Below are 20,499 nucleotides of genomic sequence, written 5' to 3'. Positions count from 1 at the left end.
AGATTTTCAAGGATAGACTTTATCCATGAACTCACATTCCATCCTAATCCTTCAAAGATTTTACCCAACCAGCTAGTAGCTAAATCCTTTTGTTCCTTTTGTGCCTCATGCTCTATTTGTTTTAACTGACTGATGTCATGTTCTACATCTGCAGTTACATTTGGGATGTGGATGCAGCAATGGTCGATTTGTCCCTTTAAATATCCACACACTCCGTGTTCTTTCAAAAGTAACATATCTAAAGCCAAACGATTTTGCAGGGTCATTTTGGTGGTGGCCTGTAATTGCACATTGAGTTCCTTAAATCCCTCTCGTGTGATTCTTGCTAATCTGTCTACCTGACCTGTGAGTCTATATAGCATTTCTCTATTTCGATAATTTGCAATGGGACCAAACAAGGATTCTAGGGCCCACCCAATCTTTACTCCACTAGAGGGTTCCTTCCAAGTGTCATCTGGGTTCTTGTCTTCTGAGACGTCTCGCTTTGCTTTTATTTGCAAGGCTTCACTGCTCCTGTTAAATGGGGATTTCTTCCAAATTGGACATAAAGTGGGAAGGCCCAGGGTGATTTCTCTTACCTCCCCGTCCATAGGCAAGTGTGTTGTCCATGTGCCATCACTCATTGCCCATACAAATGGTCCTGGACTTCGAATTGTACTCCTGCTACATCCTACTATAATCTTAGAATCTATTTTGCCTTGTTTGTGTTTAATTTTCCTGCAGGCACAACCAATTCGTAAGGCTATTGCCAATGGTGACCACTGTTTCATTTCTAGATTGTCAGAGGTGCAATCATAAATTTTCTTACATACCCACCAACTTACCTTATTTGCCTCTTTCTGACTGCTAGTATCAGTATTTGTCACTGTGGGATCTGTCTCATTTTCGGAGCCTTTCCATTTAATGCACCAGGGTGTGCTTTCCATATATTGGAATTTCTGGAGGATGCTCACAGACCATGCACTGTCCCAAGGTTCCAGTCCTTTCCAATCCTTCTCTTCACATTTCCACACCACAACACTTTCTGTAGCGTTGTCCCTGATCTTTTGATAGCGTAGAAACCAACATTGCCATTTCGCAAGGTCTTGGTCCTTAACCCACCACTCTATGATTTGTCCCAATTTGCCATTACTAAGAATGCACTCTGACTTTCTCATGGGTTGCATATAGGAATCCTCTGTTATCTTCCAGTATTCTCTGACCACCACCCTTGACTCTGGTACTTTTTTACAGTTAATTGTTTTGTTCCCTCCTATTTCAGGTAATTTTGATGTTATTATTCCCCAGCTTACTGGGTCCCCTGCTGCCTTTGGTATTGGCAGGCAGGCCGTTATTCTGCTGGTATTATGCATTTTGGCAAAGTCTCTGACCAATCCAATCATTACATTCTCAGCCCGAATTTCATTAGAAATTTCTATTACTTGTGTTTTTGCCTGTATCTCTCTCTTCATTCTAGAATGAAGAGTTGTTAGTTGACCCTTCTGTATCCCATATCCCAAAGTAACAGCAATCCCTGCTGGTGACATTAGTATCCATGAAATTAACATTACCCACAGGAAGAGCATGAGCACAGTTACCAATACCATTTGAACAGTTACAGACGTTTCAGCCTCAGCTTTGTTGGTCCAAAAGTTTCTACAGCCCACGACTGGACTCCACGAGGGACCTTCTTCACACGTGTGTAGTGTATCCAGGGTTCCACTCCAGCCACTTTGACTGCTGTAAAGGTGGTTAGCAGTACCTGATGGGGACCAGTCCACTTCTCTTTTAGTGGTTCTTCGTTCCAGGTTTTGATGTATACCTCATCTCCTGGTTCGATATTGTGGACTGGATTCTCCAGGGCCAGTGGTCTGTTCCACACGAGAACACTTCGGAGCCGAGCTAGAGTTTTCCCGAGGGACAGAACATAATTATACACATCTTGTTTCCCTGTGACATGAACATTTGGATTGGGGTTAGGAGATTCATATGGTTTCCCATACAATATTTCATAAGGACTAACTGACATCCCACTCCTAGGCTTTATCTGAACCTTCAGCAATGCGATCGGCAAAGCCTGTGGCCACTGCAGTTTGGCTTCCTGGCATATTTTACTGATCTGCCTCTTCAGTGTCTGGTTCATTCTTTCTACTTGCCCACTTGACTGGGGTCTCCACGGTGTGTGGAGGTCCCAAGATAATCCCAATAACTTGCTTACCTCTTGTACCACCGTGGCTATGAAGTGTGGGCCTCTGTCTGATGATATCCCTAGGGGCACCCCAAACCTGGGAATGATCTCCTGTAATAACCACTTAACTGTTTCCTTTGCTTGGTTTGTGCGACAGGGAAGGGCTTCTGGCCATCCAGAAAACGTGTCAACCCCTACTAACAGGTATTTGTATCCCCGAGTTTTTGGCAGTTCTGCAAAATCCACTTGCCAATAGTCTCCTGGTTCTATTCCTATCCGAATTCTGCCTAACTGTGCCTGTCGTCTAGCTACGGGATTGTTTTTCAGACAGATTTCACATTTAGACATTACTGACTTGGCCATTGTTTGCATCCGTACTGAGATTAGGTATTGTCTTAACCACTTTACCAACGCCTCTGCACCCCAGTGACACTCATTATGTTTTACCTGTAAAATTTCTCTCATTACCAAAGGAGGTACCACTATTTGCCCTTGTGCGGTTACATACCACCCTTCTGCGTTCTTCTGTGCCTTCAGCAGTTGTGCTAGTCTGTCATCTTCGATTGTATAGTTTGGCTTCGGAGGCAAATTAAATTGAGAGATATTAAGTCTTGATGGTATCAACGCCATTTTTTTCTGCACCTCTCGCGCTACCTGACGGGCTGCCCAATCTGCTTTTCGATTTCCTTCACAAATTTTGGAGTTGCCTGATTGATGTGCCTTGCAGTGCATGATTGCTACTTGTTCAGGTTTTTGTACTGCATCTATCAATTGTAGGACTGCATCTTGATGTTTAATATTTGTCCCTCGGGAGGACAGCAGTCCTCTTTCTTTCCATAAAGCTCCGTGTACATGCACTACTCCAAAGGCATATTTGGAATCAGTCCAAATATTCACTGTCTTCCCTTCACTCAGCTCGAGTGCTCTGGTTAATGCGATTAGTTCTGCCCTTTGTGCAGACGTGTTAGGTGGTAGTGATTTTGCCTCTATTACCACATCAATTGTAGTTACCGCATATCCCGCGTATCTGGCTCCGTTCTCCATGAAGCTGCTTCCATCTGTAAAGAGTTCCCACTCTGGTTGCTCCAGGGGGACATCCTTCAGATCTGTTCTTGCTGAATAAGTGTGCTCGATGACTTCTAGACAGTCATGCTCTAATGGACCTTCCTCAGCTGTGGCACCTAGAAACAGAGCTGGATTCAAGAGGTTAGTTGTTTTTAGTGCAACATCATCCTGCTCAGTCAGGGTTACCTGAAACTTCATCATCCGGCTTGGAGAGAGCCAATGGACCCCCTTTTGTTCCAGGACTGTAGTTACCATGTGTGGCACATAGACATCTATGTGTCTTCCCATTGTGAGCTTCCTGGCTTCCTGTATCAGCAGCACGGTAGCTGCCACTGCCCGCAGACATGAAGGCCATCCGGCACTTACGTTGTCGAGTTGTTTGGAAAAGTAACCCACCGGCCTTTTCCAGCTTCCCAGTCGTTGGGTCAGGACTCCCAGTGCCAGTCGCTGCCTTTCATGCACGTACAGCTGAAAGTCTTTAGACAGATCAGGTAACCCCAAAGCAGGAGCAGTTGTCAGTGCTTCCTTTAATTTCTGGAAGGCCTCTTTCTGTGGTTTGCCCCAGGTGAACGGCTGCGTCTTCTGAGCCTCGTACAAGGGTTTTGCAATCAGTCCATAGTCCATGATCCACAGGCGACACCACCCTGTCATTCCGAGGAAGATCCGCAGCTCGTGTAGATTCTGAGGCTCTGGAATAGCACAGATAGCTTGAATACGATTAGTACCCAGTTTTCTCTGCCCTTGTGAGATTTCACATCCCAGGTAAATCACAGTCTGTTGGGCAATTTGTGCTTTTTCTCTGGATACCTTATACCCTCCCATTCCTAGTGAATTTAAGATCTCAATGGTTACCTTTATGCAGGTCATTTCTTCCTCTGTTGCAATCAAAATGTCATCTACATACTGGAGTAATAAATATTGGTCTCTTGGTACTTGCCCTTCTCTGGTCCAGATTTCCAGTTCTTTTGCCAGTTGACTTCCAAAGAGAGTGGGGGACCCCTTGTACCCCATCGGTAATCGAGTCCAGGTGAGCTGAGTTTTTCTTCCACTTTCTGGATGCTCCCACTCAAAGGCAAATAGTTTCCTACTTTCTTGGTCAAGGGGTATACAGAAGAAAGCATCTTTTAAGTCAATTACAGTAAACCATTTATATATCTCTTTTACGGATGCTAACAATGTATAGGGATTGGCAACCACTGGATGAATGTCTTTTGTTATTTCATTTATACCTCTTAAATCCTGTACAAGTCTATACTCACCATTGGGTTTCTTCACTGGGAAAATTGGGGTGTTGTATTCCGATTTACATTCCTCTAGAATTCGATATTTTAAAAATTTATCAATGGTCTTTGCTATTCCCTGTCGTGCTTCTGGTTTTATAGGGTATTGTTTAATTCGTACAGCCTTTGCTCCTTCTTTTAACTCTACATGTACCGGTTGTGCCAATTTAGATTTTCCAGGTACATCTGTTTCCCAGACAGAGGGAATTACTGCATCTTCTACTTCTTTAGGAATATTAGAAATTGGTTTTTCTTTTATCATCAAAATCTTTCCTGTCTTAGACTCCGGAATTTTCATTACGAGTTCACCATTCTCAAAAGTAATTACTGCCTCCAGTGCTGCCAGTAGATCGCGCCCTAAGAGCGGAGTTGGGCAGTCTGGCATGTATAAGAATTCATGGGTCAAGATCTTATCTTCAAAGCTCAATTCTAGGGGTTGCAAGAATGGCCGTACCTCCTCCTTCCCTGTGGCTCCAATGACTGCTGCTGACTTGTTCCCGATTTGCCCCTCAAGATAATTTAATACAGAATGTGTGGCCCCCGTGTCAATGAGAAAATCTACGTCTTTTCCTTCTAAATGCAAAGTCACCATGGGCTCCCTTGATCCTGGCTCTCTCTCATGTAAAACCATGACCCTGGCTACACCATCCAGCTGATGCTCACGACTTTGATTAAACATACTGTCTAACTGAGGCTGACCATTCTGGCTAAACCGGTTTGGACACTCCCTTTTCCAGTGTCCCTCCATCCGACAATATGCACACTGATTCAGACCTAATCTACCATGACCAGAACCTCTGCCAAAGCCACCTCTATTAACGCCACGACCACCTCTACCACGTCCCCGCCCCTGTCTCTGTAAGACTGCCAAAAGGCTTTGCCCCTGTTTCTTGACAATTTCTCTGTCCCTGTTATTATAAACTTTCCAGGTAACCTCTAGGAGTTTATCCAAGTTTCTTAACTCTTCACCTTCCAGTTTCTGTAGCTTTTTCCTAATATCTTCCTGTGCCTGACCCAGAAAAATAAAGGCAAGCTGAGTTCTTCCTTGCTCACTGTCTACTTGAAGATCAGTATATCTTCTAGCTGCTTCCTTAAGTCTTTCTAGAAAGGCAGTGGGAGATTCTTTCTTTTCCTGTCGAATTTCATACAACTTAGACCAGTTCATACTCTTAGGTATTGCCTGTTGAACACCAACTGAAATCCACTCCTGATATCTCTTTAGCCTTAACATATCCACTCCAGAGGGGTCATTAGCATCCCACTCTGGGTCTGCAGTGGGAAAATTATAATCCAGTGTCCCTGTCACCAAACCATTTCGTATGTCTTCTCTAGCTCTTTCTCTTGCTGCTCGAAGAACCATATCTCTCTCTGTCTCATCCATCAGAGTGTCTAATATGACATGAATATCTTCCCAATCAGGGTTCTGAGTTTTCATTATCATCTTAACCACACGAGCTACCTTATCTGGGTTTTCTCTATACGTTCCGGCTGATTGTTTCCATATAACTAAATCAGCAGGTGAAAAGGGTACCTTTACAAAGACGGGTCCATTAGTTCCCACCCCTTGCCTTAGTGGTGCAATAATCGTTCTCTTTTGTTTGCCTGATTTTAATATACCCTTTCCTGCCTGAGGCCACTCCAGGGCCAGTTTTCCTCGTGTTCGGTGAGCTACTGGGGCGTCTAGTTCATCTGCTTCACTGTCACTACTTTCCATTCTATCTGTCTTCTTCACATTCCCCCTTTGCTTCTGCCTCACAATCACATCCTGGACAGGTGAATCGGGGAGGGGAGGGTACAGGGGGGCAGACGGGCCAGAAGCTGGTGAAGGAGGTGTAGGTGGGAGCGGAGGGTACCCTTGAGCTGGTGTTAGAGGGGGGATAAATCTTTTAGCGGGTGTGGGCGGGGGAGCAGGATAGCTTTGAGCAGGTGTATGTGGAGAAGGGGGGGTTCTCTGAGCAGGCGGAGGAGGGGCAGGCACCTGGGCAGGCGGAGGAGGGGCAAGCGGAGGAGCGGCTGGCACAGGCAGAGGAGGATAATTACCTTCAGCAGACAAAGGTGGGGGTGAAACATATTGTGCTGGCGCGAGCGAGGGGGGTGTAAGAGAATCAGGTGGGGTCAGGGTGAGCGGGGTAGAACTTGGTGTTGAGGGGGCCGTGGTGGTTCCGGGAGCCATGGGAGATACCAATAATTCCGATTCCAGTTCGTCTCTTTTTCCCCCTAAAATTTCACTTAAAACTGCATGTTCCATACAATGCTTATTTTGGACGCAAGCCAGACACTTATTATTCTCAAGCTTCATTGCTTTCATTTTGTCAAGCCACAAAACCGGTTTCTCAAGCAAGCACAGAAATAAGTCAATATATGGTAATTGTTCTACCCTTCCATCTTGTGTACAAAGCGATCTAAGTTGCATAATAACCTTCACATCAAAAGACCCGTTTTTCGGCCACCTCTGATTTTCAGGCAAAGCGTATTTTGGCCAGTGAACATTACAATATTCAATCAACTTATCTTTTCGTAATTCCTGACCGAAATTCCCCTCTTTCCAATGTGCCAACAAACAACCCAACGGAGAAGAACTTGGTATAGAGGCATTATTGCTGCCCAAAACCTCTTTTAACCCTTTTAGTTTCTCCATATTACAGATACATAAAACCACAGATGCCGAACCTGCAACGCTTTCGCGATGTCTGACAGACGGCTGCCTAGGCAATACCACCAGGAATTCCTTTTGCCCAACCAAGCGTAGCTTTCGCTGCGTCTTAATGGCAGGCCCCCAGACCAGAGAATAAAGAACCTTACCTCTCACCAGGGGTCGTTGTGAGCGGCGAGGGTCGCGGCTCCGATGGGCTCCCCGAGAAATCACCCGGTGCCGGCTGGAGCGTGATCGGGTCGCGGGGTCCTGGCTGCGCCCACAAGGTCCCACCTGGGTCGCCAAAAATGTTAGCGTAGGAAAACATATAACCACACAGAGGCGATCATATGCGGTTCTTTATTCCAGCGCGCGGGACACCGGGGTGATAATACACCCAAATCTGATGTCCGAAGGATACAGAGTTGATTCGTGATTTTTATAGTTTAAATTATACACATGTTAACTAACCCCCACCCCTAGATACTGATTATCCTATTCCTTAGTTACTATCTTAAATCATACCTACGCTTCTACCCTGATCCACACTTGATTTGGTTAAAACAATAGCATGGAGCTGCTTACAAAAGCTGACGCTTGTTCCCAGCTAGCTGCGTCAAGTTCCAGTTGTACGTTCTCTACTTTCCTCCCCCTGCACATTACTCAATCTAGAAATTATATTTTTTAACCCTCCACCAACAGTGCAATTGAACAGATAATGTCTGATGTTTTGGAGAAGAAAGAGTTTGAGTACCTGGAAAAATGACTCTGTTTAACAACTGCTGGCTACTGAAGTAGCTTTATATTTTAAGGGCTGAGAACCCTGTCTTGGCCCCAAATTTTGATAATAGGAGATGGTAACTATTTTTTTCAAAATTGTATATACCTCTTCTGAAAATGGAGTGTCAAAAATAACCTAAAAATGACTAGTTCTAGATACAAAAACAAAAAGTCATGTGGATTTCACTAGCAACTGTCAAAACATTTTGAAGCCTGAAGAGAGGTTTCCACACATGTCAAAACAACTGAAGCTCTTAGATACCCCTTTGCATCATGTCAGGAGTGAGGTGAAACAGCAGCAAAAAGCAAAGACACCTGAGAAGTCTGGCTACGTGTGCTGTTATCTGCTATGTGTGTCCAGAGAAAATCTTTTCCACAGCAAGAAGTCCCAGAGAAAATCCCAGCATCCTCACTCATTGTACTTTTCAGTAGGGCCAGTGGATAGGATGATGATCTTGGATTCTGCCTCAACAGCTTATGCATTTTCTGTTGTGCAAAAAGAGTTATGAAATGGACTAAGCCTCAGCAGGGACCAGACTAACAGCTTGTCCCTCCCCAAGGTGAATATTCTTACTGCTTGAATACTGTGTCATGCTTCTTGATTACTGTCCTGAATTTTGTTCAGGAGTATTATTTAGATATTTCAGGGAGTAAATAACTTAACAAGGAGCTTCTTAAACTGTAGAGGTATCATCAAGAATGCACAGGGACACCAGCTTGAATAAGTGAGCTGCTGAGATAATCCCCGAGTTAATAGGCAAGTGAAGGTCTTGGAGCCTAGCAAAATATGTAGAATGAGAGATAGTGGGATTATGCAGATTAAAGTAGCAATCAAGATAGACATTGGACAGGGAGGACTGCTTCTCTGCTGAGGAGACCAATAGTGCAGTAGCCAAGACAAACTCAAAAGTTCACAGGAAACAGTTTTCTCTGCATGCATGTGTAAGAAGGGCACAACCATAGCAGTATTGCTCTGCAAGAATGCGCAAACTTTGTATTTTGAGATTTAGGAAAAGGTCCAAACACAAAATGACATTTCGTACAAGTGTGACAGTAAAAGGCATTGCACTGTTTTTCACTCTGATGGAAGGGATAAATGTAAATTTTGAAAGGCAAAACAGTATTTCTGTTTTAGCCATACTGAGCCTAAGTTAACAGCTGCACCACTGCCAGAGATGTCAGAGACTGACTGTGATTTTAGTTTAGATGGAGAGAGAAAATTTTGGAATAGCAAAATAGATCCATGAATTGTCAGAAAAGAGAAGGTACTTAAATATGTGCTTCACGAGAAGAAATTGCTGTTTTTAAGATCTTTGCCTGTCATATTCATTGAACAGATTTTGAAAAATCTGCATTTTAAACCTAGATTGCGTAATGAAATATTGTTTAAGGTCTCTGTAGATATTAGGAAAATAACAGGAAAGGCTGTGGGCTGTGTTTTCCTCTCACATAGTTGTAAAGCAAAAATGGTTCCTCTTTTTATCACTAACCTTGGTGCCAATTTAAGTACAAAACAATCAGTCTCTCAGAGTTCTAACAGGTATATATTTGAGTGCTACACATGCAAAGGTAAGGGTTTTGTTTCGTATTTCATAATTAGAAACTAAAGCCTTTGATAATGCGATAAGTGGTCCAAATGGGGGTTGCAAGTAATCATGTCTAACTAATTATCTACTGTAAAATCAAAAAAAACAAGAGGAACAAACACCTGCATAATGCAAGCCTTTGGAACAGATGTGCCCTTATTAATAGACATGACTTGCCTATTAAAACTCTGCCGTGACAAATAATGTTTTTCCACTTTATGAAGGATACCCTGCCTAACCTTTGGTTTCTAGGCAATTATAAACACAAACAACTGCAGATGTGGCTTTCCTCTCTTCCCCATTATGCTATAACATGATCTCTTAGCCCCCCAAGGTTTTAAAGGTACTGTACTTCCTACCCAGTTGTCTTTAGTTGATTTTGAGGACTATGTATTGTCTGAGGACATGAAAAGAAATAGCATTCAATGGGAATATTTTTGCCAGTAAAGAAATTCAGCATTCAAAGTCCATTGCAAACATCTTACAGATGTGCTGTGTGGATGGTTACGGATGTAACAAACAATGTAGTGTGTGAGGGTTTTCTTAAAGATACCAAATAACAGTTGCAGAACTGTATAATAATAATTTAAAAAAAAAAAAAAAGTTGTCTACTTAAAAATATACTACAGGGAGCAGAAAACTCATACATATATTCATTAGTATAATATTTTAGATATTAGTTACTGTTTCCTGGACCTAAAAGATTTCACTGGAGATGAGCTTGAATTTCATTCTCTGTAGGTGCAAGTATATAACATGACACATGTGGCTTATCCTATAGATTTCAATGGTATTGTTTACATGCTGAAGATTTTTTGTGTGAATATGCAGTTACAAAATAGAGCATTTTATTATTAGAGATATTGCCCATTAAATACCCAGATACATGCAGCTAAAATTAACCAGAACTGAAAATTAATTAAATCCTTGGTGTGAGTGGCCATGAGCTAATCTGTTCTGAAATATTATTCAGAGAATTAATTAAAAATCTCAAAGATTAAAATAATTTTTTTGAAGAGTGTCCAAAATGGGGGACATTAACACAAGAATCTGATATCAGTGGTCACTTTTTTTTGTTGGGTTTTTATGTTTTGGTTGGTTGATTTTTTGCATTTGATTTTTTTTTTTTTTTTTTTTTTTTTTTTTTTTTGTGGTACCCATGCAACAAAACTAAGATGATATGAAAAAAGATCAAAACATTGCCATTCAGGCTGCCTAATTCTTCATGCTTAGACTTTTTCCTTTTAATATTTTCTAGAAATATATACTTTGAGAGAGAGAATACTTTATTGTCCCATTTTTTTTTTTGTATTTGAGACTAAAAACACTGGTGTCAGAGAGTTGTTATCTGAAATAAAAGTTATCCTTTTCCACAACTGTGCAGATGAGAGAAAAATCCTTAAAGCAAATGTAGTAATGGGGTATTTGCATTCGTGGTCTCTCTTTTGGATTCAGCTCTACGGAGCTGAAGAATTAAATGAAGGTGAAGAATTTCAATATTCTTTTTTTTTACAACCCACTTCAGGGAACTGATTACCTTCTGCAAACCGCACAGTGTTCAGTGTACCTGGACTGCAAACGTGGGTGATGATTTTGGGTGCTGCCCAGCAGAGGACTGACTGTGCTGTTCCCCAACCCTCTGTTATCTCACAGCCTCATAGGTTTTACCTATCCTTTCCCTGTTCTTAAACACCATGTGAAGCTTCTGACTTTCAGTAAACCCCCTGTCCTATTTAAAAAGCATTTTACCTTTTCCTCTCTAAACTTCAGAGCAAGCTGATTTCAGTTACAAGATACAAAGATCCCTTTAGAATACATAAATGTATTCTAAAAATGGAAAATGTTTGCCACAGATGTATCCATTCAGGGTAACAGAAGTCTTTCTTTTAGTATGATGTGTTATGACTTCCTAAATTATATTTGACAGCATCAGGGCACTACAGTGAAGCCAAAGGATAGCTGAGGTTTAGATAGTTTCCATGTCTAAAATTTCTTTTTTTGATGAGTAAAGATTAGCTTAAAAGGTCAAACTGAATGTTATGTCATGCACTGTAATAAGTGTAGAAGGACATTAAAATATATTCATAGAGAAAAAGAGCATGTGTATATTCATTCAGTGAGAACAAATATATTCAAATATATACAGGAAATCTACTCCATCCAAGTCTCAGACCTAAAGTAATCACCATTAAAGAGTCAGCTGTTGTTAATGTTTATCACACAGTGCGAATTAAATTACCTCAGCTTTTTTTTTTTTCCATTTAGGATACAAGATATTCTATATTAACTATTTTTAATGGATTCATGGACTTAGCAGGTCTCACAAATTGCTGTAGCTACTTTTACTTTGAGATTTTAAAGTCTAGTAGTGCTGAGTTTTGTCTATGTGAAGCTAATGTGATAGCCATTGCTTAGGGATCAGATATTCCTACCCTTCTTCAGTTCATCCTGATAGTAGCTCTGCTGCTGACCTACTTCACATTTGACATTTTTAGGCCTGGATTCATTGTTCCACATAAGGCACCTAATGATTTTTGAGGTTCCTCTAGTGTATCAGTAACAATCAGATGGAGCTGACAGATAAAGAAATAGGACCTACAAGAGCCCTGTGTTTCCTTAAGTGGCAGCCAGAACCCAGGTGAAGTATCTTACAGCAACACCAGTGGCACTGTGTCAAAGTGGCACTTTGGCAACTACTTGTGTGAGTGTCAACTGAGCCCTTAGTGAAGGGGCTTTTTGTGTGTAGTGGGCTGTAGCTAAGTCTCTGCCTGCTTTCTTTGCCTCCCTTCTCCCTGCTTTTGTAGACAGAAATAACCTGCTTATGTTCAGGTCAGCATAATCCATATAACAAGAGTATCTCCAGATGGATATATTTGTGTGTGGCTTACCAGCAGCAGCCTTAACTCAGGAACATGCATTTATGTATTTTCTTTTCTGTGGCCATTCCACTCTGTTCATTGCTGCTGCCCCTGGGGAAACATTTGCTTACAAAGATTTGTCATCTGTCATCCAGAATTCATCATAATTTTGTTGCACATTAGATTTGACACAACTATGATGAATACTCAGGGTGTTGCTTTGCCATTCTGTGAGTGCCACTTAAATTTGTACAGTGTGTGTTATCCTGGTGACTCATTTCACTTTGATACCATTTTTTAATCAAGAAGGCTGAACAGCATGTCCTGACTTTGGTTTCTTGCCAACTGCAGTGAGATTTGCTTTCCCAAATCATAGAAGATCCTCACCAATAAGCAAATATGTTCAGCTAAAGAACTGAGCTGATCAAAGCAGCCCTGTCCTTTCCTACAGAGGTGAGAATAGGCCATGGAACACTGGAGAAGAGCATTTCAGTAATTCATGTAGGCCTTTCCTCTCAAGCCTTCTGGAAGATTTTCTTTCATCCAAATATTTTCAGCAGTATTTTGTTTAAATCAATATGTCAGGGGGTAGGAACTTCTTTCTTAGATAGATTCTATCTTTCCCAAATCTGCTCCTAGCCCACCATGAGTGTCTTCAGAGAGTTAATTCACTTCCCTGTGGTTGTGTTTCCTTGTTTGTAAATTGGAACAACCTCCACTGTAGGGTATATCAAGACCTTCAGATGAAATTAGAGCCTTTCAGAAAACCCTAAGCTACTGTGATGAGGTCTGAATTAGCATGTATTCTGCATATAGTTACATGAACAAAAAAAGATTTGTATGCCACCAGAAACAGTTATTTATCTTCACAGCATGTGTCAAAATGATTTCTGAATTAGAGATGCCATGCTCCGAGGTGCCAGCAATCTCCAAATAGATCTGCTATGTAGCCACAACTGCCCATCTGATGCACAAAACAGAAGGTGGGATCTACATTATGCCATCTACAGAATGGTCCCATGAGTGGCTGGGTGCTTCCACAAGCATGAGGTAATATACATGGACACTGCTGACTGACAAGTCACCCACACTCATAGCTAAAACCAAGGGTGGTCTTCTCTTTAAATAATGTGCGTGTCAGGTAGCCAGCCTGTCAGCCAGAGGAGAGTGGGAACTCCTCAGCCCAAAGTAAGCCTCCTAGAGGAGAAGGGGAATACCCTATTTTCTGCAAAGATGATTAAGAAGTTTTTATTTGGGATATTTTCTTTTTGCTCTCCTCCTCAACCATTACACAGACAGGGAAGAGAAGCAGGGCCAAGTGTGAGTTCAAGGTTAATTTATATCCCACCCATGCAGAGCAGTCTCATGTGCATTTACTGCAGTCACCCACACAGAAAAAGCCTTCATTCCTTCTGGGACACTGAGCACATCATCACAGCCCAGTTTGCCCAGTAATCACAGCCTGCTTACACAACAACATGAAAACAGTTTCAAACCTGTGAGCTCACACTATTGTTTTTGTTACTATTCATTTAGAATAACATAATGAAAGCCTAAGGAATACGGAGAGCAGGACTGCAAGAATGTGTTCACATCATGAAGATTCATGACAGTGTTGCTTGATCCCAGTGACTCAAAATACTCAGGGGCTTGCTATTTTCTATAACAAAATAGTATCAGAAGTGGTGTAGCTACAGACTTACAGAAACACTCCAGGCTGAGGCTTTTGTTCCTCAGTAAATGTAGACTGAAATCATATGCAAAAGACAAACAGCATATAACAAAAGCTTTATAAGACAGTAGAGCACATTTGAAAGTTGAAAAATCAAGTTACATACATGTCATGGGTTGGCACTGGCCAGATGTTAATGCACCCATGAATATATGTTTTTTCCTTAACAACTACTGTGGGATGTGATCAGGAACAGAGCAGAGCAGGCTTAAATTTTGAAAACAAAAAAACCACCAAAACTTTATTACATTACATAAGAACGGAGACAGAAAAACTCTTAAACACACACAGAGACAGAAATAAAAACCTCTCAGAACATTTCTTCTCCCAGTTTCTACCCCCCACACATTACTCTTCACAGACCAAACCTTTGGGTTTTAGATCAAACAATCACCACTCAAAAACAAACCAATCTTCAATTCAGCAAGGGAGAGAGAGGAGTCTCTCTTGCACCACAGACTGTTTTTCAGAAAACACGGGTCTACCCCTTATGTGTTTCCATGTCACTCGTGGCATCGCCCGGAGAAGTCTGCCAGGGTGACACTCTCTTTTTCTTATGTCCAGCGCTCTCACCGCTGTCCATACTCTGAAAGCTGCATACAGGGCTCTTTTAAGGATACTTGCATGCCGAGCTCTCCCCCTTTTTACCCAGGGGCCGAGGTTCTAGGAGCAGGTCTCCCCTGAGGGCAGAGGGCGCCACCTCACCTTCCCCCTCTCTTCTCTGCTCGCTCCACTCTTCAAGTGCCAGTTACTGTAGCAAAAGCAAGGGCAGCTGTATCCACCCAAAATGCAGTTTATGTTCAAAAGAGACTTGAGTTCAGTCCATGGCTGACATTATGCAAGAAACGTCTAGCTCAGAAAGCTACTCCTCTCATTCTTTGCCCATCGAGTTCCTTCCAATCGTGCTTTATCATCTCAGTCTCAGGCCGCTTCCCTCTCTCTTCTGAAACCACCAGTCATGAGAATCAATGTCTAAGAAAAGTTTCTTTCTGCTAAGCAAGGTTTAACAGTTTCTAGTTCCCAGCAGGGTGCGGGCTCAGGCACTCCCAGGCTCGGCAACCCCCACGTGGCTGGGCACCTTCTCTCAGAGTTTGGGGGGGGGGAGGGGGATGAGCACACACGGAAGGCACTTCCACAGTTTTCCACCCCTCCATCATGGACGGGGCAGCTCAGTTCCAGTCTTGTCCGCTCTCTTCTCCCCCCTGGGGGCCCAGCTTACTTTAGTTCCACCGCGTGGTTGTCCTGAGCCCGGCCACGTGTTTCCCCTCCCCCACCCAGCCTCGTGGCTGGGCAGGGGAAGGAGGCCTGAGACGTCTCTCTGCTTGAACTAGAATCTAAAAAGAGGCCGAACTCCCCTGGAGTTCTGCTTTTAACTCTTTGTGTCCTCAGAGGCGTGTTTAAACCTCTGAGTGACCAATACAGGTGCCAGCAGAAAAGCTGATCACTGATTGGCCTACTCACCTCCCCCTGGAAAAATTCACCTCCCCCCGCAACTACGACAATACATGAGGTATTTAAGATGACCTTTGAGAGCCAGGAATGAGCCTGTGTTTAAAACAGATGCAAAATTTGGTGGAAAAAGGAATTTGGAACAGGCTGATACGGTAGAAGAAATTGAATTTATACATCAAATACACATTCAGTGTTCTCTGACTCATGACATGTATGCAAGTATACTATAAATTAGCCAGCTTAATGGACAAGCATGCATCCAGTACACCAAGTTTACATTATTATGAATGCCTGTAACATTTTCCCCTTCCTCAGGTAATAAGAGCTATGTGTTGCATATTTCTGAAATCAAGATTAGAACTATGTTTGACATTTGTTGAGCACATTTATTAATTTGTTTCTATTTGTTATAATCCAAACAGATATTTCATTCTTACAGTATGTTTTTCTAAATAGAGACTGCAGTACAAAATTGTTCTTGCCTGCACCTGGTGTAAGGAAGTAGTTATTGATTGCAAATCTTCCTTCATTTGTAAAGATGATTTGTATTATCTACATGTACAAATGCAAGATTAAGCATTGCCATAGTTGATTACACTGAAGGCATTGGTCAAAATCAAAGCAACAGAGTGAAAAGCCTCCTTTCTGCTTGAGGGCACCATTGTTTGTACTGAATATATAGCTCTAGTGTCTTACCCTTAGGGTCAAAGCAATTAAGGCAATTCTCCCTGGGACTGATGATTTTCTGTGCTTTATACAAGATGTTAAAAGCTCTGCCATGTCATGATCTGCATACACAAAAAGCATTTCTTTTCCTGAAGGTTTAGAATTCATTTATGGCATGCATTTTTTATTATATTGATAATGTTAACATTCTGACATATTTTTGGACTTTCAGAGTCATAATCAGGTACATCTTACGGTCTCTTATCTTTAAAGAAAGGTAGAACAAATTCAAACCTGCTGCTAAATTCTGTGTTTTATAGCAATAATATGCTGTGGCCTGTCCTACATCATGGGGGCAGCAATAACTCCTGTTGCTTAAGAGACCCTGACTCAGTGTCAGAACTGTCTGATACTTTAGAAGTGGGGTAAGTCCTGCAGGACTTGAGACCCCAGTCCCATGAAGGAAGCATGGCTGATGGAGCTGTAGGCATCCACTGAGAAAACATGCCCTGCCTCCTCTTTCCACACTCAAGACAGAACTCTTCCTGCGGGGCCTTAAGTCCAGGCCCCCATGCCATGAACGGGTGTAATCACAGTGCTGTGCCTCGCTATGCACTTGTGTGGAACTTTGTCTGTGAACACATAAATGTGAGAAATAATATAAAATGAGTGTTGGTAAAGACAGAGTTTATGAACTAGCTACAGGGATTAACAGCTTGAATTTTAATTCTACCATTAACTACCTAGAAGGCTAAATGGTCAGGACTCCTTACCACTGAAACAACTCAACAGCCAACCACTTAGTCAAGATATGCATTCCTGATGGCCAAGGTAGAAGAAAATCCAGACCCACCTTCAAGTTTGTGGCCAGCAGAATGAAACACAGAGTGTGTTTTTTTATTTCTACTATTGAAAAATATGGGTGGATGAAGGCATAGACTTGATTTGCAAAGGGCTTAGCGAGCAATAAAGGGCATTCTTAGAGAATAAGTTTTAAATTTGTAATCCAAACTTATTTTAAGGTAGGGCTTCTGATGCAGAAGTGCCCGTCTTAGCTGTGTTGTAACATTGTATGTTGGATGCAAAACAGTCAAAAGCAAGTGATGGACATGAGGGCCACAGGGGAAGTCACTGTCATTACATCTTTGACTGAGGAGGCTCTGAAAAGCCTATCTGTTCCCCTAGCAAAATCCTGAAAAAGGCAGATAACACACTTACTTCCTCTTACTATGCAGAATCCCATAATAAACTAGGCTCATCAAGATGTAGTAATCAGTACATTTATTGCAATGGAAAGATTCAATCTCCTATAATAGGAAGTCCATTCAGACAGTCTTTCCAGCAATATTAAATCTTCATCTCTCATACACTGGTGCTTTCTTGGATCTTTTTGTCAGAGAAAAATGCTTTGGCTCATTGTGGAGATTGTGTTGTGGGATATCACATGCACAGGTTCCATCCAAGAAAACTTCTTTGAACTAATGAGTGGTGAATCACATTTCTACCTAGATACTTGAGTGTGTGCAGCAATCTTACAGACAAACTCACTTCTGTTAGAGATTTGTCAGCAAAATCAGTGGTGCTGCAGTTTGCTCTGTTTTTAAACATTTCAGACTTTGAAAACCCAGAGCCTTTCTGCTCTGCCTAGGGCAGCATCAGCATAATCTTGCCTCCTCAGTAAAAATATTTCCTTTTCCTGATCACAAGTTTTGACATTTAATGGATGATGTTTAAACCTATGTACTTAGCTGGTGTAGAGCACCATCACTGCTCTGCTCACAAGGGAACAGTGGCAACTTACATCTGACACTCAGCTTCTTTGGTGAAAGAGGGCAGGTCTTTCAGGGAAGAACTATACACAGGCATGAATTGTTGTGGAGAAGTTATGTTGTTCTGCATTTCAGAATTTGATTTTTGAGCAAAAAAAATAATTAAATTATTGTTAAAGTGCTTTGCATATCCACTCTTGCAGTAAGTTATAGTTCTTGGTAAAAAAAAGATACACCTCCTAAAATTTGTTCGAACTTTAAATCAATATTTACATTCCTAAGCCTAAATACAAGTTCTAGCAGGGAACACTTTCCCACGCCAAAGACAACAATCAATCCTTTACTATTGCTTGTTAAAAAACAGCTAAATTTGTTACTTGTCCTGTCATTCTTCTACATTTTTCCTCTTCTTTCTCATCTTATATCCCCCAGACCATTTTCTGTCAGCCAAGGGGCAATTAAATGTATATTTATTGTTATCCACAAGTCAGTCTACACATGTAGCTATAAATTCAGAATTCCTGGGTCACCCATTTCAGGAAACCATGTATTCAAGGCACTATTTTATTGCAGTGGCTTTTAGTTAGATAACAGTATCCAGTTTGGTTTTCCTTCATCTTTATTTTTCATGTGGAATGTCTTTAGAGCTGACTGGAGAGGGGAGAGGGTAGATGGCATATAAACAGGCCAATATCAGGTGATGTCCTACAGCAAGATACTTCACTGGATGATTTGTACTGACACAGAAGAGTAAAAATCTCATTAAAAGAGAAAAGGAGCTAGGTAGGTTTCTTTTGACATTATATTTCTACCTAGGTAAAGAGCTCTGTGATTCCTAAGACTGTCCAACTACACAGCCTTGTGTCACATCATGGTCTAGTGAGTGCCTCACACTGCCCAGTTGCCGTTGTATGTAGCTCCCATGTAGTTTTCACTGAATGTAGTCAAAGTACATTGAATACCAACTAAATCATGGGCTTATACATAGTTTTACAAGGCAAGTGGCATGTGTTGAGGTTACCCAAAGAGTGAATATCCCAAAGTTTTACATTTGAAGCAGTATAAGCAGGTCTCCTGTATCTAACATAGTGTCTGTTACACTGGAATTTTGCATTACAGCTGATGCTTGCAATTTCTCTAGAAAAAATAACACTTTGCATCATATTTTCTCTGCTTGTGTTTATGTTTTGGTGTGACATCTCCTTTTGCAATTTGTTGGATTTGTAGCAAAACTAAAATCTATATATGTGTAACTTCCATGAAATACAAAGTCAGTAATGTGAGCTATGAACTTTAAGATGCTGCCAGACTGAAACTATCTTACCTCCAAAATATGACATTATTGGATTGTTTCTAAACCTTGCAACATGTCACCTATTGCTTGAAGTTTCTGGATTTATATTCCCAGTGTTTTTGAATATCTTAACGGTACAGATCTAGTGAGAATGTACTGAAATATAATTTGTCTGTAAATCTCCCTTGTCATATGCTCACACTATAAGATCTTCAAGGGAATTGCTTTTTTTTGTTTAACTACAAAAAGACACACTTTGCCTAGATTATCAGTGTAAAGCCCTGTGTGCAAAATCCAAAGCAGAGAAAGCATGCCCCAGAAAAATTGAAATACCTTTGTTGTTCAGCAGTGTAAGAATCATAATGTAAGTATTAATACAGAAGGCACAGGGCCAGGGTCTGTCATTAGTGGCTCCACTGACATCAGGGGTGTGAGCAGGTAGAGCCAGACAATTGTAATCATAAGTGAGGGTCTGACAAAACCTGGATAGCAGTGGGTAAGCACGCATCACTGAGCACTTTGTGTGAAGTTGTAAATAAGAGTTTTCAGTGCTAAATGTCAGTTTAGCAGATGGGAAGACAAGTCCCTCCCCTTATGTGGTATCTTGCTCCTGCAAAGGGCAGTTTCTTACTCTCTCCTGTTACAACCCAAGGGTGAGGTTCTTCTTAATAATAGATACCCTGGGGTGGATTAGAGTGAAACAGCATGAAAGGGCTAGTGTTTATATGTGTGTGGTTATATATATATGTATGTGTGTATAGTGTTTATTTTAGAACAATTTGGTTGCAATGGAAAAGAGATATGTAGCCATTTGGGTTATTATCTATAGTGATATAGCAATATAAAGCAAAAAATAACACTTAAGAAAATGTATAAGGAAAAGAAAGAGGAGGAAAGGATGAGAGTAGAAAGATACCACCACCTGTGGATCCAGAAGCAAGACTTGATTGTAGCAATTTTGGTGTCAGATGGTCACAGTGTTGATCCCTGGGGGTGGGGGAAGCCCACAAGACATAGAGTTTTATGGGAATACACAAGACAGAGAGTCAAACAGACTTGATTAGCATAGCTGGTTTGATAACCAAGATGCCATGGCAGGAACAAACAGAACTGTGAAAATTACAGAGGATGGGATTAAACCTGCTTACTGGAAGAGAGAAGATTCAATCAACTTCTGCAAGCAAAGAATTATTGTAAAATGCATGAGTTTTCTGTGTG

The 20,499-nt window shown here is 41.5% G+C and overlaps 1 protein-coding gene across 1 annotated transcript; it reads right to left on the bottom strand.

Annotated features, from left to right (window-relative positions):
* Window positions 1-459: 459 nt before the first annotated feature.
* Window positions 460-5,027, bottom strand: LOC134565052 (protein NYNRIN-like). Its single transcript, XM_063424417.1, has one exon. It carries the CDS (start codon window positions 4,895-4,897, stop codon window positions 1,595-1,597), a length of 3,303 nt encoding a protein of 1,100 aa, XP_063280487.1. The 5' UTR covers window positions 4,898-5,027; the 3' UTR covers window positions 460-1,594.
* Window positions 5,028-20,499: the final 15,472 nt, after the last annotated feature.

This window comes from Prinia subflava (genome assembly GCF_021018805.1).
Source record: "Prinia subflava isolate CZ2003 ecotype Zambia chromosome W unlocalized genomic scaffold, Cam_Psub_1.2 scaffold_32_NEW, whole genome shotgun sequence".
NCBI classification, from domain to species: domain Eukaryota; kingdom Metazoa; phylum Chordata; class Aves; order Passeriformes; family Cisticolidae; genus Prinia; species Prinia subflava.
The sequence above is the reverse complement of the archived record's forward strand: the minus strand, read 5'-3'. Positions and strand labels throughout refer to the sequence as shown.

Bases quoted from the DNA above. Each gene is read 5' to 3' on its own strand.
- LOC134565052 (XM_063424417.1), bottom strand. From the start codon at position 4,897: ATGCCAGACTGCCCAACTCCGCTCTTAGGGCGCGATCTACTGGCAGCA.